The 25,585-nt window shown below is 43.9% G+C and overlaps 1 protein-coding gene across 1 annotated transcript; it reads left to right on the forward strand.

Moving 5' to 3' along the window:
• Positions 1–720: 720 nt before the first annotated feature.
• Positions 721–15,664, forward strand: ASIP (agouti signaling protein). Its single transcript, XM_030502764.1, has 3 exons — positions 721–925; positions 13,111–13,172; positions 14,799–15,664. Exons 1-3 carry the CDS (start codon positions 745–747, stop codon positions 14,973–14,975), a joined length of 420 nt encoding a protein of 139 aa, XP_030358624.1. The 5' UTR covers positions 721–744; the 3' UTR covers positions 14,976–15,664.
• The last annotated feature ends 9,921 nt before the right edge of the window (positions 15,665–25,585 follow it).

Raw genomic sequence — 25,585 nt, forward strand, 5'->3', positions numbered from 1 at the left:
AATCAACTTCAAACTTCAAAAGTGTTAGGAATCTACAGGAAAAGGAGACCAGGGTAACACAGTCTGTGTACCCTGTATGCCTACACTGTGTCACACAGAAGTTGGGCAGGGCCAGTGGCTTGCTTCTGTTATAGCCACATCCTGCAAAACTCAGGTCTCTCCATAAGTATGTTCAAATCCCATAGACTTCATTACATCTTAGGACTTCTTAAATACATACTAAACCCTAAGGCCCATAAGGCTTTACAGCACTGGGCCTTTTTTAATTTGCAAGAGTTATGACTATGATTCACTGTGGGATCAGAGCAGCCACCTCAGGGTCTAATAGAACAAGCTATTTCTGACTGACTTATTTCTAAATGGAGAAAACGAATTTAAATTATTATTTTTCTGGGTTTTGTAAACAAGATTTTATGGGAACAATCTGATGATGTGGCAGCAGAAGTTCCTCTCCCATGGGTCATACAATAAAAAACAGTGTGAAACTCAGTGGGGAGAACTCACAGCTTTTGGGAAAAGAATCAGGGTTAAAAAGAAAAGACCATCTAAGAGAGGTATATTTGAGAGAGCAGTTTTCCACTAGATCACAGCAATGTTAGGTATTGTGGTATTAGAGGCAAAGTGCTGGAAACAAAAGAATTGTCAAAAGTATGTTGCTAAACCTGCACAACATGGTGGAACACCTTTACTGAGATTTCTATCCTTGTCTCTCTCCTACATGCAGGTTTTGACCAACTGGTTTTCATGACAATGGAATTTTTCCTCTCCAGGATGGAAAGGAAGAACCTCTTCCTAAGCCTATTGCTCTGCTATAGTTTGTTCAGAGCTGCTGATCATCACATGGTAATTGAAGAGAAGACAGAATGCAGCCTGTCAAGGAACAACAAAATGAATTTCTCAGATCTCCCACCCATCTCCATAGCAGGTTAGTAAAATCTGCCATTGGGTGCTAAATTAACAAGATTCGCAGAAAACACAGTTGTCAACCGGGATTACTTTGACAGTTTACTGAAACGTTGTAGTTTCATAAAGCTGTTTTTGGCAGTATGCAGAACTGCAGCTGCAATGCAGCCACAGCATCCCCGACTGTAAATCCTTTATATTGAAAGGAAGTGTTTTTTCTGTTAATATGGGCATTAATCTTCCTTTGGAAGTCTAGAGCAAATAGAAAAAGTTAACATAACTTGGGGTTTTTAGGTTCTGCTCTTGTGGCAGAGAAATCAACAGTTCTCTAATAACCTCAATTTACCTGTGTTCCAAGTGATCTTTAACCAGGAGAAGAAAACAGCACTGCAAGGGAGAGCCAGATGTCTTCTATTTATCCAAGATAGGACCAGCTACACCCCTGTCATTACTGGCAGGTGACCATTTGGCCTGTTAGGGAAGAGCTGTGTTAGGGCAATGCTTAACTCTCTTCTTCACAAAATTTCTTCCTAGGGTCTGCTCTCTTTCAATGTAAATTAAGCCAACTTCTTTCTTTCAAGAAACTTAACAGGTATTTGTGGATGATCAGTTGCAGAACATCATTCATATGGTATGAATACTTCAATAATTCAAAAAATAAAGCTTCTTTTATCCTTCCTACAGGCTTTTAGGACTTTTGCTTAAAGGAACTTGGTTTCTTACCTTGTTTCCTGTATTTTCTCTGTCCTCTTCTTTAGGACTGTCCTGGGTTCAGCTATAGCAGTCATTTTTCTCCTGCTTAGTAGCTGGTGCAGTGCTGTGTTTTTTAACTTTCAGCCTGGGAACAACGCTGATAACACCGATGTTTTTAGTTGTTGCTAAGTAATGTTTATTCCAACCAAGGACTTTCTCAGTCTCATGCTTTGCCAGGGAGGAGGGGAAGCGGGGAGGAAGCAGAGACAGGACACCTGACCCAAACTAGCCAAAGGGGTATTCCATACCACAGCACGTCATGCCCAGTATATAAACCGGGAGGAGTTACCCGGAAGGCCCAGATCACTGCTCGGGTCGGGCTGGGTATCGGTCGGCGGGTGGTGAGCAATTGTATCCTCTCCCCTTGTTATTTCACTAATCGTTATTATCGTTGGTGGTAGCAGTAGTGGTTTTGTGTTATACCTTAGTTGCGGGACTGCTCTTATCTCAACCCGTGGGAGTTGCATTCTTCCCATTCTCCTCCCCATCCCTCCGGGAGCGGGGGGAGGAAGAAGGGGGGGGGGGGGGAGTGAGCGTGCGGCTGTGTGGTTCTGAGTTAACCGGCTGGGCTCAAACCACGACAGTTCTTTTTGGCGCCCAACGTAGGGCTCGAAAGGTTGAGATAACGACAGATCTGACCAGAGTGTGTTTAATCATATTTGTGATAAGCATTCATTGTTACTACTCGTCACAATGGTGATTATTTGGCTCTCAGACGTGTTGCGCTTGATCTCAGAGTTTCAGCATGTTGTACCTTACTTACAGCCACTTTTTGCTGTTTTAGCGTTTATCGGCTGGGGGGCCTGGGCTAAGGTTCTTGTTTCACTGTACTTCATGGTAATGACTTGTAATACAATAGACTCATTGATCATGAAACTGGTCTGGTTTGTGCTTCCAGCGTGGCCATCACCACTATACATTGGGAGGTATATAATGAAATATTTTAGCAATTGCATATCTTTTTTTTTCTCCTCGGGGGGTAAACTTACGAAGGAAGCATTCTCTTTTCACCCCCCCGTTCCCCCACCAGCCTATTTGCAACAGCAATTGAGAGTTCTGAAGGTTTTAGATGGCCTTTGAGTACCCTTGAAACCTGCCTGCTGATTGTGCTGGGGATCAGCATGTTGGCAAACATACGGAGTGTGTTTTACCCACGGCCATCCCGTCGTAGGAACATCCTATTTCGTTTAATGTCAAAAAATTCAGCAGTATCAGGTTCGAATCTGGTCTAGGGTTAGACGACGATATAGGAGGACCACCGGGAGATTTTCCCTGAGGCTGGACAGTTATGAGTGGCAGGGTGTGTGGGATAGTATGGGCAAGTACCTAGGCCAGTGGGCCCCTCCAGTGCTTTGGAACTTCACCACTGAACAAGTGCAACATCCGGAAAAACTAGTAAAACACTTAAACGAGGTGTGCTGTCGTCCTGGTTATACCAGAGAGGGACAAATTTTGGCAACGTGCTGGGGCTTGGCCTATGCCTACAGAGCCCTGCTCAACACTATCCAGCACCTTCAAAGGGAAAAAATGTCTCTGGATCTGATGGCAAAGCAACAGACAACGCAGCTATGCCAACTACAAGCACAGCAGCTACTCAGACCCTGACCACAACAGTCAACACAGCTACTCCAAGTACAGCAGCTACATCAAACCCCAGTGACAAAGCACAACAGCTACTCAAACCCTGACCACAACAGACAACGCAACTACTCCAACTTCAAATACAGCAGTTACACCAACCCCAGTGACAAGCACAACAGCTACTCAAACCCCGACAGCAACAGACAATGTGGCTACTCCAAGCACCACAGCCACACCAACCCCAGTGACAAGCACAGTAGCTACTCAAACCCCGACAGCAACAGACAATATAGCTACTCCAAGCACCGCAGCTACACCAACCCCAGTGACATGCACAGTAGCTATTCAAACCCCGACAGCAACAGACAATATGGCTACTCCAAGCCACTGCAGCTACACCAACCCCAGTGACAAGCACAGTAGCTACTCAAACCCCGACAGCAACAGATAATGCAGCTGTTGGTGTTACTCAACTCCCAAGCACAACAGCTGCACCAACCCCAGCAATAGACATTGCAAACCACTCCAATCCTAGTGGCAGACACTGCAGCCACTCCAACCACAGTGACAAACACTGCAGCTAAACCAAATGTCCAGTTTTGTGACAATGTCTGTTGCCCCTGTAAGCAAAAGCAAACGAAAGGCACAAAGAGCAACCCGTGAAGCGAAGAAAGATGAAGACCCAGTGCCATTACTATATGCAACAGCACCTGAACAAGAGTTACTACTACGTGGGTCAGAGGAAGAGGAAGAAGAAGAAGAGGTCACTTCTCGACCCCGGACCTCAACCGAACTACGGAATATGCGAAAAAGATTTCACCCGTCTTCCAGGGGAGCACATTGTCACCTGGTTGCTTCCGGTGCTGGACAATGGGGCCGACGGTCACGAACTAGAAAGGTAGGGAAGCCAAGCAGCTGGGATCACTTGCTAAGGAAGGAGGAATTGACAAAGCGATTGCAAGAGAGAAGCGAGCCCTCAGTCTTTGGAGGCGGCTCCTGGCAGCTGTGAAGGAAAGGTTTCCCTACAAAGACGATATTACGAATCGCTCAGCCAACTGGACCACGATAGAGAAAGGCATCCAGTCCCTGAGGGAATCAGCCCATTATAGAGATGATCTATCGTAGGCCGGATTCCAGGAACACATCCGTAGACCCAGATGAAGTCGAATGTACACGACCCATGTGGCGGAAACTTACACGGAGTGCGCCCATCATCATATGCCCACACATTGGCATCAATGACCTGGAATGACGGAGTATCACCAACAAGTGGATTTCCTGATTCGTCAACTCCGAGAGTTCGAAGACAATCTCACCCCTTCCATCATTTCAGCTGTGGAAAAACTGTCCCAGGAGTTCAAACAATTGAGAGACCGATTTATCCGATCTATCCAGCTCTCCACGCGTACCAACCCATGTCTCAGCTATCAACAGAAGGCGCCCTACTGCTCGAGAAAGAAAATATACGAGGTACACGCCACGGGCCACCCTATGGTTTTACCTGCGAGATCATGGAGAAGACATGAGAAAGTGGGATGGAAAAACCTACTTCAGCTCTGGAGCAACGGGTGCGTGAACTGAAGAGGAGAACAATGGTCAAGGATGAATCCTCCCAGGAAAGCTGCTGCTCCAGTCTCTGGCGAGCAGTTTCCCAGATGGAGCGAAAGAGCTGATTTTACCCCAGCCCCTGTGATAAGGAATACTAATCCCTTTCTACAAGAACAGAAGTGGAGAATTTTGTGATCACTATTAGAGGGCCCTGCCTCCAGCCAGGTGGAGGAGAGGGATAATCGGGTTTACTGGACTGTGTGGATCAGATGGCCCTGGCACATCAGTCCCACAGAAGTATAAGGCTCTAGTAGATACCGGTGCAACAGTGTACTCTGATGCCATCAAGGTATCAAGGGGTGAACCCATTTCTATTTCTGGAGTGACAGGAGGATCCCAAGCGTTAACTATGCTGGAAGCTGAAATCAGCCTGACTGGGAGGAAGTGGCAAAAGCACCCCAATTGTAACTGGTTCCAGGGCTCCATGCATCCTTGGCATAGACTAATCTCAGGAGAGGGTATTTCAAAGACCCAAAAGGGTATAGATGGGCTTTTGGTATCGCTGCCTTGGAGACAGAGGAATTAAGCAGCTGTCCACCTTACCCGGTCTCTCAGAGGATCCTTCTGTTGTGGGGTTGCTGAAGGTCGAAGAACAACAAGTGCCAATTGCGACCACAACAGTGCACCGGCGGCAATATCGCACCAACCGAGACTCCTTGATTCCCATCCATAAGCTGATCCGCAGACTGGAGAGCCAAGGAGTGATCAGCAGGACCCGCTCACCCTTTAATAGCCCCATATGGCCAGTGCAAAGTCTAATGGAGAGTGGAGATTAACCAGTAGACTATCGTGGCCTGAACGAAGTCACACACCATTGAGTGCTGCCGTACCGGACATGTTAGAACTTCAGTATGAACTGGAGTCAAGGCAGCCAAGTGGTATGCCACAATTGACATTGCCAATGCATTTTTCTCAATCCCTTGGCAGCAGAATGCAGGCCACAGTTTGCTTTCACTTGGAGGGGCGTCCAGTACACTTGGAACCGACTGCCCCAGGGGTGGAAACACAGCCCTACCATCTGCCAGGGATTGATCCAGACTGCACTGGAACAGGGGCAAGCTCCAGAACACCTGCAATACATTGATGACATCATCGTGTGGGGTGATACAGCGGAAGAAGTTTTTGAGAAAGGGAGGAAATAATCCAAATCCTGCTGAAGGCCGGTTTGCCATAAAACGGAATAAGGTCAAGGGACCTGCACAGGAGATTCAATTTTTGGGAATAAAATGGCAAGAATGGACGCCGCCAGATCCCCACAGACGTGATCAACAAGATAACAGCAATGTCTCCACCAACTAACAAGAAAGAAACACAAGCTTTCTTAGGTGTTGTGGGGTTCTGGAGAATGCACATCCCAATTACAGTCTGATTGTAAGCCCTCTCTACCACGTGACCCGGAAGAAGAATGATTTCAAATGGGGCCCTGAGCAACAACAAGCCTTTGAACAAATTAAACGAGAAATAGTTCATGCAGTAGCCCTTGGACCAGTCCGGGCCTGGCCAGATGTGAAAAATGTGCTCTATACCGCAGCTGGGGAGAATGGTCCTACCTGGAGCCTCTGGCAGAAAGCTCCAGGGGAGACTCGAGGTCGACCCCTTGGCTTTTGGAGTCGGGGATATAAAGGATCCGAGGCCAGCTACACTCCCACTGAAAAAGAGATACTGGCAGCCTATGAAGGGGTTCGAGCTGCCTCAGAAGTGATTGGAACTGAAGCGCAGCTCCTCCTGGCACCCCGGTTGCCTGTGCTGGGCTGGATGTTCAAAGGCAGGGTCTCCTCTACACATCATGCAACTGATGCTACATGGAGTAAGTGGGCCGCACTAATTACACAACGAGCTCGAATAGGAAATCCCAGTCATCCAGGAATTCTAGAAGTCATCATGGACTGGCCAGAGGGCAAAGATTTTGGGATGTCACCAGAAGAGGAGGTGACGCGTGCTGAAGAGGCCCCACCATAGAATGAACTGTCAGAGAGTGAAAAGCAATATGCCTTGTTTACTGATGGGTCCTGCTGTATTGTGGGAAAGCATCAGAGATGGAAGGCAGCTGTGTGGAGTCCCCTCTGACAAGTTGCAGAAACTGCTGAAGGAGAGGGTGAATCAAGTCAGTTTGCAGAGGTGAAAGCCATCCAGCTGGCCTTGGACATTGCTGAACAAGAAAAATGGCCAGTACTTTATCTCTTTACTGACTCATGGATGGTGGCAAATGCCCTGTGGGAGAGGTCGCAGCAATGGAAACAGAGCAACTGGCAACGCAGAAGTAAACCCATCTGGGCTGCTGCATTGTGGCAAGATATCACTGCCCGGGTGCAGAACCTGGTGGTGAAGGTACGCCACGTAGATGCTCATGTACCCAAGAGTCGGGCCACTGAGGAACACCAGAATAACCAGCAAGTGGATAAAGCTGCTAAGATTGAAGTGGCTCAGATGGACTTAGATTGGCAACAGAAGGGTGAATTATTTTTAGCCCGGTGGGCCCATGACACCTCAGGCCATCAAGGCAGAGATGCAACATATAGATGGGCTCGTGATCGAGGGGTGGGCTTTACAATGGACACTATTGCCCAGGTTATTCATGAATGTGAAACGTCCTGCACATAAGCAAGCCAGATGGTTAAAGCCTCTCTGGTATGGAGGACGATGGCTGAAGTACAAATATGGGGAGGCCTGGCAGATTGACTATATCACACTCCCACCGACCCGCCAAGGCAAGCGCTATGTGCTTACCATGGTGGAAGCAACCACCGGCTGGCTGGAAACATACGCTGTGTCCCATGCCACTGCCCGGAACACTATCCTGGGCCTTGAGAAACAATTTTTGTGGTTACATGGCACCCCAGAGAGAATTGAGTCAGACAATGGGACTCATTTCCGGAACAACCTCATAGACACTTGGGCCAAAGAGCATGGCATTGAGTGGGTATATCACATCCCCTACCATGCACCAGCCTCTGGGAAAATCGAACGGTACAGTGGGCTGTTCAAAACTACACTGAGAGCAATGGGTGGTGGGACTTTCAAGCACTGGGATACACATTTACCAAAAGCCACCTGGTTGGTCAACACTAGGGGATCTGCCAACAGGGCTGGCCCAGCCCAATCAGAACTTTTACGTACTGTAGAGGGGGATAAAGTTCCCGTGGTGCACATAAAGAATTTGTTGGGGAAGACAGTCTGGGTTATTCCTGCTTCAGGTAAAGGCAAACCCACTCGTGGGGTTGCTTTTGCTCAGGGACCTGGATATACTTGGTGGGTAATGCGGGAAGATGGGGAAGTCCGATGTGTACCTCAAGGGGATTTAATTTTGGGGGAAAACAGCCAATGAACTCAATTGTACGCTGTTGCCTGCTCTATAACACTTTTATAGCCCACCAGCTAGATATCTTCAGGTCACCAGCAATTGACCCTGACTTCCCTCCGATCATCACTCCAACAAAGAATGAATTTTGAGGAAACCAGACGAGCTCAGCAGTGACCAGACGAGTTTGGCGGTGTCATCAGCAGGCAACAACCCAACACTATGTACCGTCCCTCCTGCCCTGAAAGACTATTACAAGAGATGGAACTTGACATCATGGACTGGATGAGTTCAGCAATTTTACAGGATTGGTCCATGGACTAGGGAACGATATCTTTCTCTGTGTGTGGGTGTGGGTGTATATATATGTGTATATATGGGACAGGGGTGATGGTGTGCTGAGAGATGTGGGATCTGAGCATGACGTGAATGGTATGGAATAAGGGGTGGATACTGTCCTGGGTTCAGCTATAGCAGTCATTTTTCTCCTGCTTAGTAGCTGGTGCAGTGCTGTGTTTTTTAACTTTCAGCCTGGGAACAACGCTGATAACACCGATGTTTTAGTTGTTGCTAAGTAATGTTTATTCCAACCAAGGACTTTTCTCAGTCTCATGCTTTGCCAGGGAGGAGGGGAAGCGGGAGGAAGCAGAGACAGGACACCTGACCCAAACTAGCCAAAGGGGTATTCCATACCACAGCACGTCATGCCCAGTATATAAACCGGGAGGAGTTACCCGGAAGGCCCAGATCACTGCTCGGGTCGGGCTGGGTATCGGTCGGCGGGTGGTGAGCAATTGTATCCTCTCCCCTTGTTATTTCACTAATCGTTATTATCGTTGGTGGTAGCAGTAGTGGTTTTGTGTTATACCTTAGTTGCGGGACTGCTCTTATCTCAACCCGTGGGAGTTGCATTCTTCCCATTCTCCTCCCCATCCCTCCGGGAGCGGGGGGAGGAAGAAGGGGGGGGGGGGAGTGAGCGAGCGGCTGTGTGGTTCTGAGTTACCGCTGGGCCTCAAACCACGACAAGGACAATATTTCTTAAAGGAGAAACAGTTGCCCCATGCATGCATTTCCAATGAAATCTGAGTCTTTCAATCTTGAGTTAACTTCAGGTTGTTTAGCTACAAGTTTATTAAAGCCTGTGCTGAGAGGCCTCTCAGGCCGCATCATTTCATGGTCCTTGTGACCCTAACAGCCTTCATTCTCACACTTCCAATAATTTTTTTATTCCAGTTAAATTCAGAGAGATAAAATACATTCCCTTCAGCTGATTTCTACCTTCTTGCAAAAATGTGCCTGTGCCTTAAACACTCATTCTTCTCCTACATGCATACAAATGGAATGAGCATTTGACACTGAAAACAGAAGAATAATTCAAAAGAATAGATCTTGACATAAGACTCACCTCTTACATAGCCTGCTTGTCTTGGCTCATTATTCCAAAACAGAAAACACAGATGCAAACCCCATTGTAACTCCGTTGGCCAGGACTGAACTCACTTTCTTGGGGCACAGGGCATTTCCAGAGGTATCCCAAGGCATTTCTGCATTGGGAAATGCAGAAATGCATTTCCAAGATGAGAGGCCAGTCTGATCCTCCACTACTCGCACCCAAAGAAAAGTGAAAAAACACAAAGTGAGAAAACTGAGACACATCATTCCTCTTCTTTCCTCATTCAAAGAAATCTGACCTAAGTTTTGGAACAATTTATTTTGGAGCTGAAATGGCACATGCTTAAACTTTTCTGTGTGTGTAATGTGTAGCCACACTACCTTTAACATTTATTAACTAAAATAATTGAATTATGACTTGATTAATTATAAATTGATCAAGAGCATGCATTAACACATGGCATATGAAAGGCATTTGAAAGCGGGTGGAGGAAGAAGGCGCAGGAGAAAGAACACGTGCTGACACTGTTTTGGGGTTCAGGTTCCCAGACCGAGGGACCTTCCAGTCCTGCTGAGAGCAGGAGGATGGCAGCAGATCTCATCATTTTCACTGAAGTGAGCTGGGAATAGTATCCCCTGACTCAATCCTTGTATAGAATCGTAGAATGGTTTGGGTTGGAAAGGACCTTAAGCTCATCTAGTTCCAACCCCCCTGACATGGGCAGGGATGCCATACACTATGCCGTGTCGCCCAAGGCTCTGTCCAACCTGGCCTTGAACAGTGCCAGGGATGGGGCATTTACCACTTCTTTGGGCAACCTGTACCAGTGTGGGCAACCTGTTCCAGCTTTGGCAGACATAACTGGAGGCAAATGAATGCACATTTGCCAGGCTCTGTGCATTACGCAGCAGCTGGATGAAGAAATGGAGCTATGCCCTTCACGGTGCTGGGAGCTGAAATGAATGAGAAGAGGGAGACTGCCTTGGGCACAATCCTGCAGAGGATGGAAACAAGTCGAAATGAGAGAAACTAGTGCAAACAGGGGAAAACAGCCGGGAAAAGCAGCCAGGCAGAAGTGGGAAGCGCAGGAGCAGAGGTGGCTCCTCCAGCGCTGCCACTGCTTCCTCTGCCTACAGCCCCAGCAAAACCCTGCAACATTCGGGAGGGAGGATGGAGCCACACGTGGTAATATTTATTGTAACAGCAGTGTCACAGCAAAAGGCTGACAAGCTGCTCTCACCATCACAGAAACAATTAATTTAAAGCAAATTAAGATTTAAAGCAATTAAGAGAGTACTCAAATCACCGCAGCATCCTCTCCCCTTCTCATACTGTCAATTTCTTTATGATTTATCTGTTAAAATATATTTTATGATATACATAACAGATTTCTGTATAAGTTAACAGAAAAAATTCTTGTCAGCTTGATTTAAACGTTTTGGATAGAGCTTCCTATCTCAGTGACATCTTATGCCAAGCACTGTTCCTTCCGGTTGGCCGCACAAAACAGAGACTCATGTTACATCTCAGGTTTAAATCTTGCTGTAGCCATTCTTGAGTAACAAAACTCATTTGCAATCAGCTGTTTACACACCTGTCAATCAATCACAGTGCTCATGGTATCAAAAGATCATGTGTCTGGCTCAAATGCAATAGAACACAAGGCTGGAGTTGAATCACAGCTTGAAAGGTAAGCATGGGTTTTGCTAGCATCAACTAGTCAAACATGCAATTGTCTAATTAATACACACTTACAGCACTTCAAATCACACTTCTATCAACAGGGGTCAGAGGTGTGTATTATCAATATTTTCACAAGCCTGTATTACGTCTTCCCCTGATGTCACAGAAGAGATCTGTAAGGAGCTGGCCAGTTGGGCAGCTGTTCAAAGCACAGCAGGTAAAGTGTAAGGAATATGAGATTAGAGACTAGTTGGGAAAAGCAAATTTTTACCCAACCCAGAGGAACCACAGAAAAGACAATCACAGCACTCACCTGTCAAAAAAAAGCATTTGCCCACTGAGCATCATTTTCTTCTTTAAAAAATTCCTTGGAGTAAGTAAGTGCATTTACATCACACCAATGTTTAAATCTCTGTTTAATGACATCACAAACCATTTATCTGAATATTGAATATTATCAAAGCAATTTGATAGGCAAAACAATCCAGAAAATCCTGTACAATTCTGTTATAGAAAGATAATGTAGAATTAAATGGCTCACAAGCATCTTGGTTACCACCACAAAGTTTTAAAGGGCAGCATAACAAAGCCAACAATCTGCCAGCTGGAACTGGATCTAAACCACTAATGCTAGTTAGTGTAATGCTTTTTTAAGATGTGCTCTTATTAAGTTATAATAACTTTACATGCTTGATGTATAGTTTTTCCTCCCTCTGTTAGAGATATATAACCCTAACTACAATGATGCAAGCATAATGAATGAAACCCCCCAAACCAGACCAAAATATGCATTCTTCATTCTGTAAATCTTGGCAATTATTAAATATTCAAAAATATATGGATAGCAAATACTGGAATAGACAAGGAGCCACTGTTCATCAGTGGGTGTATGTAAGTTTTTTATCCTAATCAGTCATTACATACTAGTAGTGCTTATTACAAACCTCACACACATAGAACAAAGGTATCAAACGTAGCATAACAGATTAGCGCGGAGGGAAGAGTCTCACAGTTTGACAGTCTTGCTGTGTTAGATCTCAAGACCAGTCTCAGTCATGGAGTTTATATACAGTGATAAACAGCATTGGTGCTGATGTGATAATAGTAACAACTGCAGTAAATGCTATTAGCCCTCAAGGGATAACATGAGGAAGTTCACAAATACTAGTGATTTGATCTGAAGAATAAAAAAAGTTACATCAGGCATAGTCTGAACACACAAACACACACAAACTCACTAAATTTACCAGATCGAAGATTCAACTCTACATTCACAAACCTTCAAAGTTACAGCCACATTAATGAAACACCTTTGCAAGTAACGTTTTGTAAAGCAACATGGAAGGTGAAAAAGGAGCAACGAACTGAAGAACAAAAAGTGGCATTATACAGATGAAGAGTTCATGCCAAATCAACAAAGAGGTTTTTTGCTTGTACAAACCAGCATACACTTGTTAATTCCTGCCAAAATTATGCAGGTAACACCACCTTTTCATAGAAAAAAAGTGTGTAATTCTGAAGGTTTTTCCTATTTTTCTTCATGTGACTAATGTGCAGAAGTACCCTCATCTTTTACACAGATACCTATACTTTGATTTTTCTGAAATTAGTTTCTTTGTTTGCATCTGACCAAGCAGTGTGTAAAAAAGCTCTCCTAAAACACAAACATCAGCAAGTGCCCTTCTGCTTCACATGAGCAACAGTGTGAGTTCAGACACATGATGTGTGAGTGAGGAAAGCTCCTAGAGAAGACTGTCTTCACTGCAAAACATGCAGTGATGAGGTGGAAATGCAGGTTACCCGCCTCCTCTCACACAAAAGTAGTATTAAGTGTCTCAAATAATAGGCTGTAAAATTGATTTAATGTTACGTTGTGCTGTTCTCTTTGAAGATTTAACTAAAAGATCCCAGAAAGTCAGCAGGAAAGAGGCAGAGATCAGGAAATCTTCCAAGGTAGGTGGCTGTTCAGAAATCATTGTTGAATTCGAATGGTTTATCACTTCTATACTTCTCCTCAATGCATTCATTTGCAAGGCTTTTATGGGCATTCCCCAATTTAAATAATTTGCGTACAGTTTAAAGCTATAAATACTGTCAAAAGAGATGCAAAACATTAATGGTAGAAAGAAAACTATGTGGTCTTAGATTAATCAGAGGTTATTGTTTGGGCTTGAGGGGTCTTGTTGGTTTTCATTTTGCTTTTGTTTTTTACAGTCCTTTCTTACACAAAAGGTACTTTAAACTTGAGCTGGTTTAAGTATTTATAAAATTATTCAGGCATCTGCTGCTCAGGGGCACAAACTCACTATCTGCTGATTTTTACTTGCAGGTGCCAAAAACTTAACATACAGGCATACAAAGAAGTTGGTACTTGGTTGAATGTTAACTAGTAATTTTATCAGATCAGTAGATTCAACTTGATAGATCTCCTTCATGTGATGCTACCCATAGGTCTTGAATGTGAAGTATTACATGGACTGGACTCCTTTATTTTAAAGATTGTATAGAAAAGCAGGAAACAGCATTTTTATGTTATTATTAATATGTTATGATAGCCATTTACAGCCAAACCAGTCACTGCTGCAACCAGAAGCTTTTAGAGCTTCTTCTTTTCCATTTTAGTTGATATCTCATGTGGTTAACTTTCCTTAAAACACTTCCTAAATTCACAGGATGACCCAGGTTGAAAGGGGCCTCAGGGCATCATTTAGATCCACCTTCAGCTCAAAGCAGGGAATTTTTGTCATCAAACTTTGTCAAAGTATTTTAGCTTAAAAGCTCCTAAGGCACTTGGAGACCACAGAACACTTTACCTTAAAAATGAAACTCCTGAGAAAGTACCAGGTTGAAAAAGTGCATCGGGTGCCTGCAGCTGGAGAGCTCCAGCGTTTCTCCCAGGTCCCAGGTGCATGGTGATCAACCCAAAGTTTCCCACCTTTCCAAATCACAGACAGAAAAGCAGCACTCCTTGGGTAGGCTGAGAGATCTTTTTCAGCTCACTTACCTGTGTCTGCAGTTAAGGATTCCCATGCACAAATCTGATGCATGAAAGATTACCGAGCTCCAAAGGCAGCTTGAGAAACAAACCATGAGAGGTAGAGCACTGCCAAGTCACCTCCCCTCTCCCCAGCCTCACAGGAAACAATGTGGGTACCAGCTCCACAGATCGGCAGGGAGGTTTCACTCTCTTATTTGAAATCTTTGGGGATCCAAGAGTAATTCCTTACTTTGTTCTACTGATAATGTCATTGTCTTTGCATATTCTTGTGTCCCTTTCTTCACTGCTGCCACGTTCTTCTCTACAGATCATTTTCCAATATTCTGTCCAGTCATGTTTGTAGTTGCTTAAAGTATAGGGCTGATGAGGTTGACCATCTTGCTCAGTGGGTTGCTCTCAAGCCACTGCTTCCCATGATCCAGTCCCACCACCTTTCTATATTGCTACTAATACAGGTCTCACTGCTATCAACTGCCTACTCATCTCAAGCCAGGAGCTCCCATGGTTCACTTTGCTCCTATGCTTTATTCTGACCCATACTCATTTTACATTTACATGAATTTTCGTGTCTTTTCATCTAGAAAAGAGCTGGACCAAAGACGTCTCTGAATCCAAGGCCCGCACCAGCTGCTGACTGCGTGCCAAACTTCAAAACCTGCAAACCACACTTGACTTCGTGTTGTAATTACTGTGCTTTTTGCAAATGCCGAATTTTTCAGACAATCTGCAAATGTCTAATGTTAAACCCAAAGTGCTAAAGCCAAACTGGGAACACAATAGGGCTTCTGTCTTTCATTAGCTTCTCAAGTGTAGATTTCAAATTGCCTCATATGTATAGCAATTAAAGTAGAGAGCTTTGAAGCTGGCAGCTTGGATTTGCCCTTCTTAAAATTGAATGGATAATGTTGGAGTTTCTTTCCATTGGGTTAAGGCTGCCACAAGGACAGCATAGCACCAGCTTCCAGCACAGACAAATACCATGCTGAAAGTTCAGGTTTCAGGGTTAATTCCTGTTTCACACATTCAGCAAAAATCAGGTTTTTCTACCTGAAAAGACAGATCCAAAACAATAAGGCAATTTTTTAATCATCTTCAGTTGAGCATCAGTACATCCACCTCCAGGGTTTTACTTGTTCTACCATTAACCAGTATCTCCAAGGTGTATAATATACTTGTATATTCGAACCCTGACTGTATCTGTGCCTCATGACTTCCCCAGTGGTATCCATAGGAATTTTCTAATGCTCTGTGCAGGTCTAATTGAAACGAAATTTCTTTACTAATTTACTTCTAAGCACAGCTGAGGGCTACAAAAATCTTCAAGGTGGTGCAAGCCATATGAACTCTTTTTTCTTCTAATGATCAATCCAAAGCCCAGAGCTCAAAACAAAAGCCAGATGTTGACAGAAATATTTGTTCACAGGATCATAGGATATTTCAAGTTGGAAGGGACCCATAAGGATCACTGAGTCCAAGACCCTGCTCCTCATGGGATTACCTAAAACTAAACTGTATGACGAAGAGCACTGCGCAGGCGCTTCTCGAACTCTGACAGGCTTGGTGCTGTGACCACTGCACTGAGGAGCCTGTTCCAGGGACTGACCACCCTCCCAGCAAAGAGCCTTTTCCTGATGTCCAACCAGAACTTCCCCTGATGCAGCTTCATGCCATTTCTTTATGTCCTATTGCTGGTCACCAGAGAGAGATCGGCATCTCCTGCCTGTGAGGAAGGTGTAGACAGTGGTGAGGGCACCCCTCAGCTTTCTTTCTCCAAGTCAAGTGACCTCAGCCACTCCTCTTAAGTCTTGCCCTCAAGACCTTTCACCACTTTGGTCACCCTCCTCTGGACACACACACTCTAATAGTCCAATGTCCTCCTTCTATTGAGGTGCCCAAAACCGCGCACAGGTCTCGAGGTGGGACCGACACCAAGTGCGGTGTAGAGTGGGACAATCACTGCCCTTGACCAGCTTGCTGTGCTGTGCTTAATGCATCTCAGGACACAATTGGCCCTTTGGGCTTGCCAGGGCATACTGTTGACTAGTACTCAATTTGTGATCAACCTGAATTCCCAGATCTCTTTCCATGGGGCTGCTTTCCAGCCTCTTATCCCCCAGTGCGCATGTATAACCAGGATTGCCCTGTCCCAGGTACAAAATCAGGCACTTGCTCTCATTAAATGTTACAGAGTTGGTGGTCGGCCCAGCTCTCTAGCCTACCCAGATCTGTCTATAAGGCCTCTTTATACACTCTAGGGAGTCCACAGCTCCTCCTAGTTTACTATCATGGGCAAACTTAACGTACAGTCAATTCCTGTGTCCAGATCATTTATAGAAATATTAAAGAGCACTGGCCCTAAAATTGAGCCCTGGGGAACCCCACTGGTGAGTGGCTGCCAGCCTGATGAGACTCCATTTACTATAACTCTCTGAGTCCGACCTATAAGGCAATTGGTCACCCAATGTATTATGGACTTGTCTAGCTGCATGCTGGACATTTTACCCAGAAGGATACTGTGACAGTATAAAAAGGTTTGCTAAAATCCAAACCCACCACATTTACTGGCTTTCTTTGATCAGCTAGAAAAATGACCTTGTCACAAAAGGAAAGATGACTTTGTCATCTTAGCGACATGTATAGATGACAGATTAAGAAAGAGCCCAAACGATGACAGGATGTCTTTGTGTTCTTTATATTTTATAAAATACATCAGCTGTCATATATGATGCAAGCTTGAATTCTTTTAAATGTACATAAGTCAGGAAGCTCTAAGCCATTCGGTTATGATAAAAAGAGGATGAGAAGGAAGAATGATACGTGACAATGGGCTTAGGAAAAGGAATTTGGCCCCTTCTTTTACTAGCTAAAGACTTAGGTTCCCATCAAGTTGTTTCAAAATTTTCATAACTATAAGAAATTGTCCTTGGTTGATACTAAAATCATATCAATAATCATATAACTTCTTATGTGGAAACAATATAATCTTCCTACCAGATGTCCAGCTAGCCAGAAAAAATAAATTTTGCCAGGTTGGAAGGTAGCAAGAGGAGAAGGAAAGGGAAGAAAGGAGAGCCAGAAAACAACCAAATAGCTGTTCTCACACAGCAGCTCTCACTCCAGCTTTGCAGAATCACAGAATGGTTGAGGTTGGTAGGGACCAGCTGGTCTGACCCCTGCTCAAGCAGGGCTACCTAGAGCTGGTTGCCCAGGACCATGTCCATATGGCTTTTGAATATCTCCAAGGAGGGAGCTCCACAACCTCCCTGGGCAACCTGGACACTGTGCTCCAGGTGTGGCCTTACCGGTGCTGAACAGAGGGGAAGGATCATGTTGACCTGCCCGCAACAGAGCCTAACACAGCCCAGGACACCATGTGCCTTCTTTGCTGCAAGGACGCATTGCTGGCTCATATTCATCTTGGTGTTCACCAGAACATCCAGGCCCTTTCCTGCAGAGCTGCTTTCCAGCTCAGTGGCCCAAACACATATTCTTTGCCTGGGGTTGTTCCTCCCCTGGTGCAGAACTTTGCCCTTCTCCTTGTTGAACTGCATGAGGTTCCTGTCAGACCATTTTTCCAGGCTGTCAAGGTCCATCTGAATGGCAGCATGATCGTTGAGCATATCAGCCACTCTAAGTTCTGCATCACATGCAGACTTGCTAAGGGTATGTTCCACCTCATCATCCAGATCATCAATGAAGATGTTAGCCACAGCTTGCGGCTATCGGCTAAAGAAATGGAAAGTGCCAAGACCCACAATGAGGAGCTGGAGACACAGAAGCTGAACCAACAAAGTACAGGGTGGTGCACGTATGCAACGAAGAAAAAGGAAAGATCCTTTCATATGAGAATAAGGAGATGTGGTTTTTAACACATGAACATACTATTCAATATAGCATTTATATATAGTGCATTTCCACAAATTTGACTTCTTAAGCCTTTTTTTTAACTTGAATTTATTAGAAAGAGGTTATGCTTTCTTTGCCATTCATCTATTGCACCAAAGAATATATATAACCAAGTATTCTGAAATTGTTCTTAGCCTTAGGGATTTTACTTTCCTAGGTAAAGATCATGTTGTATTGATAGGACACAGAAATCAGTAAAACATGTACACCTAATACTTTCTTCCTATATTTAGCTTGAACAGATATTTCTATGAGGAGTTGCTTGTGAGAGTTCCCTAAGGGACCTATTTGAAATGCCATCAGCACACATGTAATAAAACAGAAGCATAACAAAGATGGAGTGTTTAATTTTCAGTTGTCATGTACCAAAATGTCTCCACTGAAAACCTACTGGAATTCAAACTCAGAGACAGACCCAGTAATGCTCCATGACAGAGTCATTTTTTCCCTAGAGAATAATGGGAATGTCACTCTAATTACAGCTTAGTAGAATTAAGCACAAATAAATCACTATTAGCTTTTCCAACTATTGGCCTATCTTGTGTGAATTTAAAACAGATACTGTATTTTCCCATCCAAAGTCCTGACTTGACTGTTTATTGTCACACTCAACGACCATAACATTTAAGTTTATATTGATGGATAACACATATGGTAGAAATAAAATGTTAACGACTATTCCAAACTAGCTCTAAAGATCTCATAGCTTTCCACACTAATTACTGAAACTGGGAGACCCCAAAAGGAAAGCAAACACTGCCCATATCAGACTCTGGGATGTTCTCACAGAAGGAAAGATTTTATGGAAGGTAGCACAGTTTTTTCCAAGTTCTGTAGATGAGTCAACAGTATTGTGATGCTGCTCTGGCTGAGGGTGATGAAAGATGCAGTAAAGTCCCTCTGAGACGCAGAGATAGTGCTAATCTCATGATGAAATGAATTATAAGAAAAACAGATGGAGATTTGAATAACCAAACTGAGGAATCAAGGAAGAACTTGTACATGCCATGCCCAAAGCTGACTCTGTGGGAGCTCTACTTTACAGTGCAAAAATAGTATCATCTTAGTCCTACAGCAAACATGCTTCTTGGCGTATTGTGGGACACACGATTTGTGAGATATTGCAGTCTTCAAGTCACCCACTGTATGGGTGTAGACACTAAATTATATCCAAGGCCAATTCAAAAAATCATTAAATCATAACATTTTTCATCAAAGCATTTCAAGTTGAATTAGACCATTCTGTGGCCAGAAGAGACTCTGACCACAGAGTCTCTTCTGGCCCAAATAGACCAATTCTACATTTTTTCACACCCAGCATCCTATTCAAATCAAAGAGACATTACTGAGTTGCAGAATCAGTGCTGAAAATCAAAATAATTACAAAGGGACTCTCCTAACAAATGCATGAGCACTTCACATTTTCTTCTGTCTACTGCTGAGCTGTGAACTGTTGCCCTTCTGGACAGCCCTCTCCACACAGCAATCTCCAGCATACAGAAGAAATGCATGGGATGGCCTGCCATAGAATCATAGAATAGTTAGGGTTGGAAAGGACCTTAAGATCATCTAGTTCCAACCCCCCTGCCATGGGCAGGGACACTGCATTGCAAAATCCCAATTGCCTGTAAGACCTGGAACAGGTTTGTCACAGACACCTAATTTCCAGAGCTGAAAGTGCACAGCAAACAGCTACTCATTTCCAAACAGAAACATGACCTTAGATTTTTGTAGTATATTTAATAGTTGAAATAATTGCTTCCTGTGTCAGATGCAAAACCACCCAAACCACTGCATGCTTTTCTAGGTGTGGGGATGAGACAAATTCCCATGTCACTTGTGATGGGCACCCCACCAAAGGCAGTAAGTGAAGTCCCCCAGCCTGCTAAGGGCTACTCTTAGCAAGTCACAATACAGTCATCATTCTGCAACTGGGGCACCACATGTGGGACCACACATGAGCCGTGCTGAATCTTGGCCCTCTGTGAGTGGTTCTTTCATCTCTTAAGATCTCCACTCTGAGCTGCTTCAGCTTTTATTTTGCCAGCATCCAGGCTCTTCTGAGTATTTTTCAATGGCATCATCAGCTCCTGTCAATTCAGGTATAGCACAAAGCATGGGAACACAAACAATAGACCTGCAACACACTTCCTCACTCTTAGTAGTTCCTTAAGCCTGTAAAATGGAATAAAAATGTTGTGGCTCCATTGTAACTAATATAGGTTAGTTACATAGCCAGCTACAGGACCTGTTGTAACATCCCAGTACTTGTAACATGCTTAATGCCATTCTTAAACACAACGAAAAAGACAGCAACCTGCTCCAGAAAGCTCCAGATTAGAGATCCTGAGATGTTCTGCTGATAACTTACCTAACATGCTTTAACAATGCTCCCAGTTTCTTCAGATCCAACTATATGTTGAGGATCCTGAAATCAGCAGGAGCTTGCAGCTCTCTTATTGATTAGCTATTTTCACTGACCACCAGTAAGAGAAGTTTAATACCTAAAGAGGATTTGGTGGAATTTTCTTCCCCATCCCCAGCAAATTACCTTTATCCGAAAGTCAAGACACTCAAATGTCAGTCAGGCACGCTGGGCTAATTTAGGTTTTTCTGGTCCTCCAGAATCAACACAGGTGTTTTCAGCTTCTCGCACACTTATATTTGAAGAAGCTAAGAAGAGGGATATGAAAATTTACCCCTTTCCCCCACACCCCCAGTATCTGGCTATCACAAAAGGACCAGTTCAGCAGCATCAGCATAAGAGCCCAGTGCTATCTTAGACACATCAGGAACACCCATGCAAGGCTGGCAGATGTGACATGGGACCTATACAAGACCATCCCTATCTGGAGCAGCAGCACAAGGCCAGAGACACACTCAGCTGCCTGAAAGACAGTTGACGAGAAACTGAACATGAGCCAGCTTTAGCATGCTCTCGCAGCCCAGAAACCAACCGTGTCCTGGGCTGCATCAAAAGGAGTGTGACCAGCAGGACGAAGTAGGTAATCCTGCCCCTCTGCTCTTATGAGACCCCACTTGCAGCACTGTGTGCAGTTCTGGTGTCCTCAACACAAGAAGGACATGGAGCTGCTGAATGAAGTCCAGAGGAGGCCGTGAGGATGATCAGGGGCTGGAGCACCTCCTTTATAAAGACAGGCTGAGAAAGCTGGGGCTGTTCAGCCTGGAGAAGAGAAGCTGTGTGGAGACCTCAAAGCAGCTTTCAGTATCCAGGAAGCCTACAAGGATGCTGGAGAGGGACTTTTCATCATGGACCGTAGTGATAGGACAAGAAGTGATGGGTTTAAACTTAAACAGGGGAAGTTCAGGTTAAATATAATGAAGAAGTTCTTGCCTGTGAGGGTGCTGAGGCGCTGGCACAGGTTGCCTAGACAAGCTGCAGCTGCCCCATCCCTGGCAGTGTTCAAGGTGAGGCTGGACAGAGTCTTGGGCAACATGATCTAGTGGAAGGAGTCTCTGCCCATGGCAGGAGGTTGGAACTGGATGAGCTTAAGATCCTTTCCAACCCAAGCCGTTCTATGATTCTATGATTCCAAGAGCAATCACTCACTCTTCAAATGCCCTTCTTAAATTTGTGGTTCCCACAGATTACTGTCTGAGGCAATACAAATATTTTATTGGCAAACCTCTGAGACGATATGCAGATGGCCAACACATTGCTAAGTCCCTCTCCCATCACTCCCAGAAGAAAAGGGAGGCTTTAGGCACTTCTGCAGTGAAATGAAAAAATATTACAATTGCTGCATGGCATATGCACATGTATTTCTATCCAGGAAATCCTTCAGGTGAAATCCTGACCTGAAATAGGGGAGCCCTTAAATGGCTGTAATACTGTCATAACACAGTTCACATGTGGCATTCATTTAATACATATAAAGGCAGGAAAAGACAAAAATATACTCTCTCTGGTGATCCAGTGCAGGTCCCTTTGAATCAGTGGAAATCTTCTATTGACTTTAACATACCTTAATAGCCACCTTCATTGCTCTCTCTCTACCACCATACCAGGTGGATTTAGCTAAGAACAGTGTTCTAGAGGTACCCATGCTATTTTTGGCAGTTTCCTCAACTGAAATGTCATTTGTGATCTCATATGGGCCTCCCTTCACTCTGCACAGCTGCCTCCAGTAGGTAAACAACAGTATTATACAACTTAAAACAGTAATAGCCATAAATCAACCACCAGAATTATACCGTCTCACTCTACCTTGTGTTCTATAACAAACAAGTGGCATTAAAAAAAAAAAAAACCCCAAACAAAACGCAAACAAATTCATTGAAGGCTGATGTTTTTCCACCTCTTGGTGAAAGACAGCAATTCTTTAAGTCTTCTAGAAAGCAAATGGGAACAGATGTATTTAAAGTAATTCAACAGCCAGGGGTCCCTCACTCTGAAAAGGCCTCAGAAATACCTGGCAGATCCAGACCACTTGAAGCTAGGAGGTTTTAGTATTTAAAAGACCACTTTGATATCAAGCTGTGATTCAATTCATAATAACTTCTCCATTTGGGAAGCGAATATTGCAATCACTACATGAGCATACCAGATGGTTTACTTCCCTATATTCTCTTCAACATGTTCAACATTTCTCCATCACTGCAGCTTTCTTTTAAGTGCAAGGGTTTAGTCAGAGATGCCAATCCTTATCTACCAAACAGCATCTTGGTGGCAGGTCAGACAATCTCACAGGCAAAAGCCTTCACTGCCAAAATGAGTCAGTTTTGGCAGAGTTATAAAAGTGTCTGGTTGTTAATAAAACACACACAGGAATCAAGTTTTGGAGGGGAGGAAAAACGGGACCACCAAACATTTGTTCTGAGTAGAAACCAAGTTAATAATGCAAAACAGATACCTACAATAAGCACTGGCTCAAAAAAACCCAAAGCCAAACAATCTGGGTGTCAGCCTGATTACTAACATTTAAGGTGCTTCCAACATTTGCAATATTGCAACTAAGATGCTGTTCAGTTTACTTCTAACATGTTGCTGTTCCATCAGGGAAAAGGAGCACATGTCTACAAATGTGGACCATTTAATATTCCCTTACGGAAATGATTTCCCAGTTGATGAAACCAAAACCAGACGGCTACAGAAAAGTAACAAGTTTCCTGAAAACTCTCTCTGGACTCTATAGATAGAACAAGAAGCAAAAACTTTGCTTTCTAAATATCCGAAGGAGTTTAATTTCTCTGCTACAAAATTTCAGGGAATTAGACAAGCAGAAAGGATGTCAGTTCCCATCCAGTTCAAAAGGATGCTGCAGAACCTTAAACCCTTTTTGGTTTCATCCTATTTACTTCTAAAAGCACTTTTCCACTTGACTTGGTTTTTCTTCTTGCAGTCTTTTGCTTGTTTTTGCTTTCCTAAGTTGACATGCAAACCACAAGCACTCACAAAGGGTTAGTGATTTTTAAAAAAGGAAAACATGCTTAATTGTAATTGATGCTTCTGATAGCTGTGCAAAGCTGCCCAAGTGGCAAACAATGCTACTGCAAAAACTACTGAAGCTTTACAGTGTACATTTACTACATTTATCTTAACAAAACAGATCCAAAGGCTAAAAACCACAATTGACTTCTGAGAAACTTCGTATCGTCTTCAAGAACAAGCTCAGTCATGAAACAGAGACATCACTGGAATAATTTACCCATCCTTTGTTCTTGGCTCACAGGGATCCGTATTTCCCAAGGCTATCTGTAGGCCTCCATCAATCTCCATTTCACAGAATCACGCCAAAAAAACCCCACACAACAGGACCTAGCAAGACTGCAAAGCAGATGAGTTGCTTTTTAAAAATCATGGAGACTAGTGTAATCTGCTTCAGATAAATGGAGAAAAATGTACAGCCTGTACTCTTATCACTTCTGACTCAACAGAGGAGGGAAAACAGTGGCAAGAGTTGCCATATATAAAAGAATAGTATTTTCACTGGTAACATTAACAGAAAATTAATCTGAAAGACATTTGAGGAAATACATGATTACTGTTTTTGACCAAATCAGAGACCTGTCTACAGACTAATCATCACTAATTTCATTTTACCATGAGGTTCAATCATTTTGCAAGGGCAGAGTGCCCAAGACTCATCACCATCCTGGGACAGCCCAAACACACTAAAGGCAGTGGGCCAGTGGAAACTATTGAAGGTGTTAAAAACCGAACTGAAATTGGACATAGCATTAAACAAGAACTTTTCCCAGTCTGGTAACCAGGTCTGGTTTAGCACTACTTTATTACTAAGGGTTTTTCCCCTGATCTAATTAAAAATCCCTGTTGAAATTAATAGCTAGGAATGGCTAAATTTGAGGAACAGTTATAAACTAGAGTGGATTTAGGCATTTCCCATTTCTCAGCCAGTGATTGCCAGTATTTAGGGGGCAAGGGGCCAGAAGGGGAGCTGTAAATCTGAGTCAATTCCTACTTTATGAAAAAGAGCACATTATCTGTCCGCATTTCTCTGACATACAGAACACACTTTCCCCAACTGGACCTCATTTCTGCCGTTAGAAATCTCACTTTTATTTTTGCCTTTCAAAATGACCCTCGAACAAGATTAGAGGAAGAGGCTAATGAACTTGAAGGCAGGGTGGGCTGCTCTGACTTACTACATTTGCTCAGCTGGGTTGGAGGCATGAGCCTGATGAACGCTGCCTGGTGGAGCAGCCTCCTCACAGAACCTTCCACAGAAAACACATGCAAGGTTACAGTTAAGTGCATCACCCATACACCAGAACTGAGTTTCACACATTGAGTACGAAACCTGCATTTCTTCCCACTTCACACTCTCATCCCACCTCGGTATTCACAATATGGTCCAATAACCCATCTGCCCCTCTCTGGGATTCTGTGTTTCAGCTCCAGAGAGCCTGTGGCTCCCATCTCGCTCTGCCTTTGTGACAGCTACTATGCAAAGTCACAAAAGTGAGAAAAGCTGTAGACTGTCACCCCAATTTCCAAACCAGACTGTTGACAGGTACTGCGCATAGCATTTCTTCTGCAGTCAGCACTAAACCACAAGCACACTGCAGGCAGTGGGAGGAACAGAAATTCTGCCAATGGTTTTATTAGGACCTGTGTTTGATCTAGTCCTCTTCAACCAATAAAACAGAAGATGTAGCAGGATATATTCCAAATATAAATAATGTATTTTATCAACTCAAACCATGTTTCACACCAATTCCTACACTGTTAACTTGCTGAAACTACTGTATTTTCAGCAGCAAATCAGACTTTTGCGAGTTTGACCAATGACCATGCTGTGCTAGGCAGTCACTAGACAGTTCTTTTCCTCCTCACAGTGATGCTTTAGCACCCTTGCCTAGAGCCTTTGCAATGCAGATGAACTGTTTCAGACCTGGTCAAGCTGCTAGATGGACACTTCCATCATGATTCATAGACAACGACCTTCTTTTATGTTTCTGTTTATCCTCATTACAGATT

Source organism: Strigops habroptila, chromosome 13 (genome assembly GCF_004027225.2).
Source record: "Strigops habroptila isolate Jane chromosome 13, bStrHab1.2.pri, whole genome shotgun sequence".
Lineage (NCBI taxonomy): Eukaryota > Metazoa > Chordata > Aves > Psittaciformes > Psittacidae > Strigops > Strigops habroptila.

Excerpts from the sequence above, each read along its gene's own strand:
- ASIP (XM_030502764.1), top strand. The coding sequence starts at position 745 with ATGACAATGGAATTTTTCCTCTCCAGGATGGAAAGGAAGAACCTCTTC. Across the intron at positions 926-13,110 it reads CCCACCCATCTCCATAGCAG|ATTTAACTAAAAGATCCCAG; the intron begins GTTAGTAAAATC and ends TTCTCTTTGAAG. Across the intron at positions 13,173-14,798 it reads AGATCAGGAAATCTTCCAAG|AAAAGAGCTGGACCAAAGAC; the intron begins GTAGGTGGCTGT and ends CTTTTCATCTAG.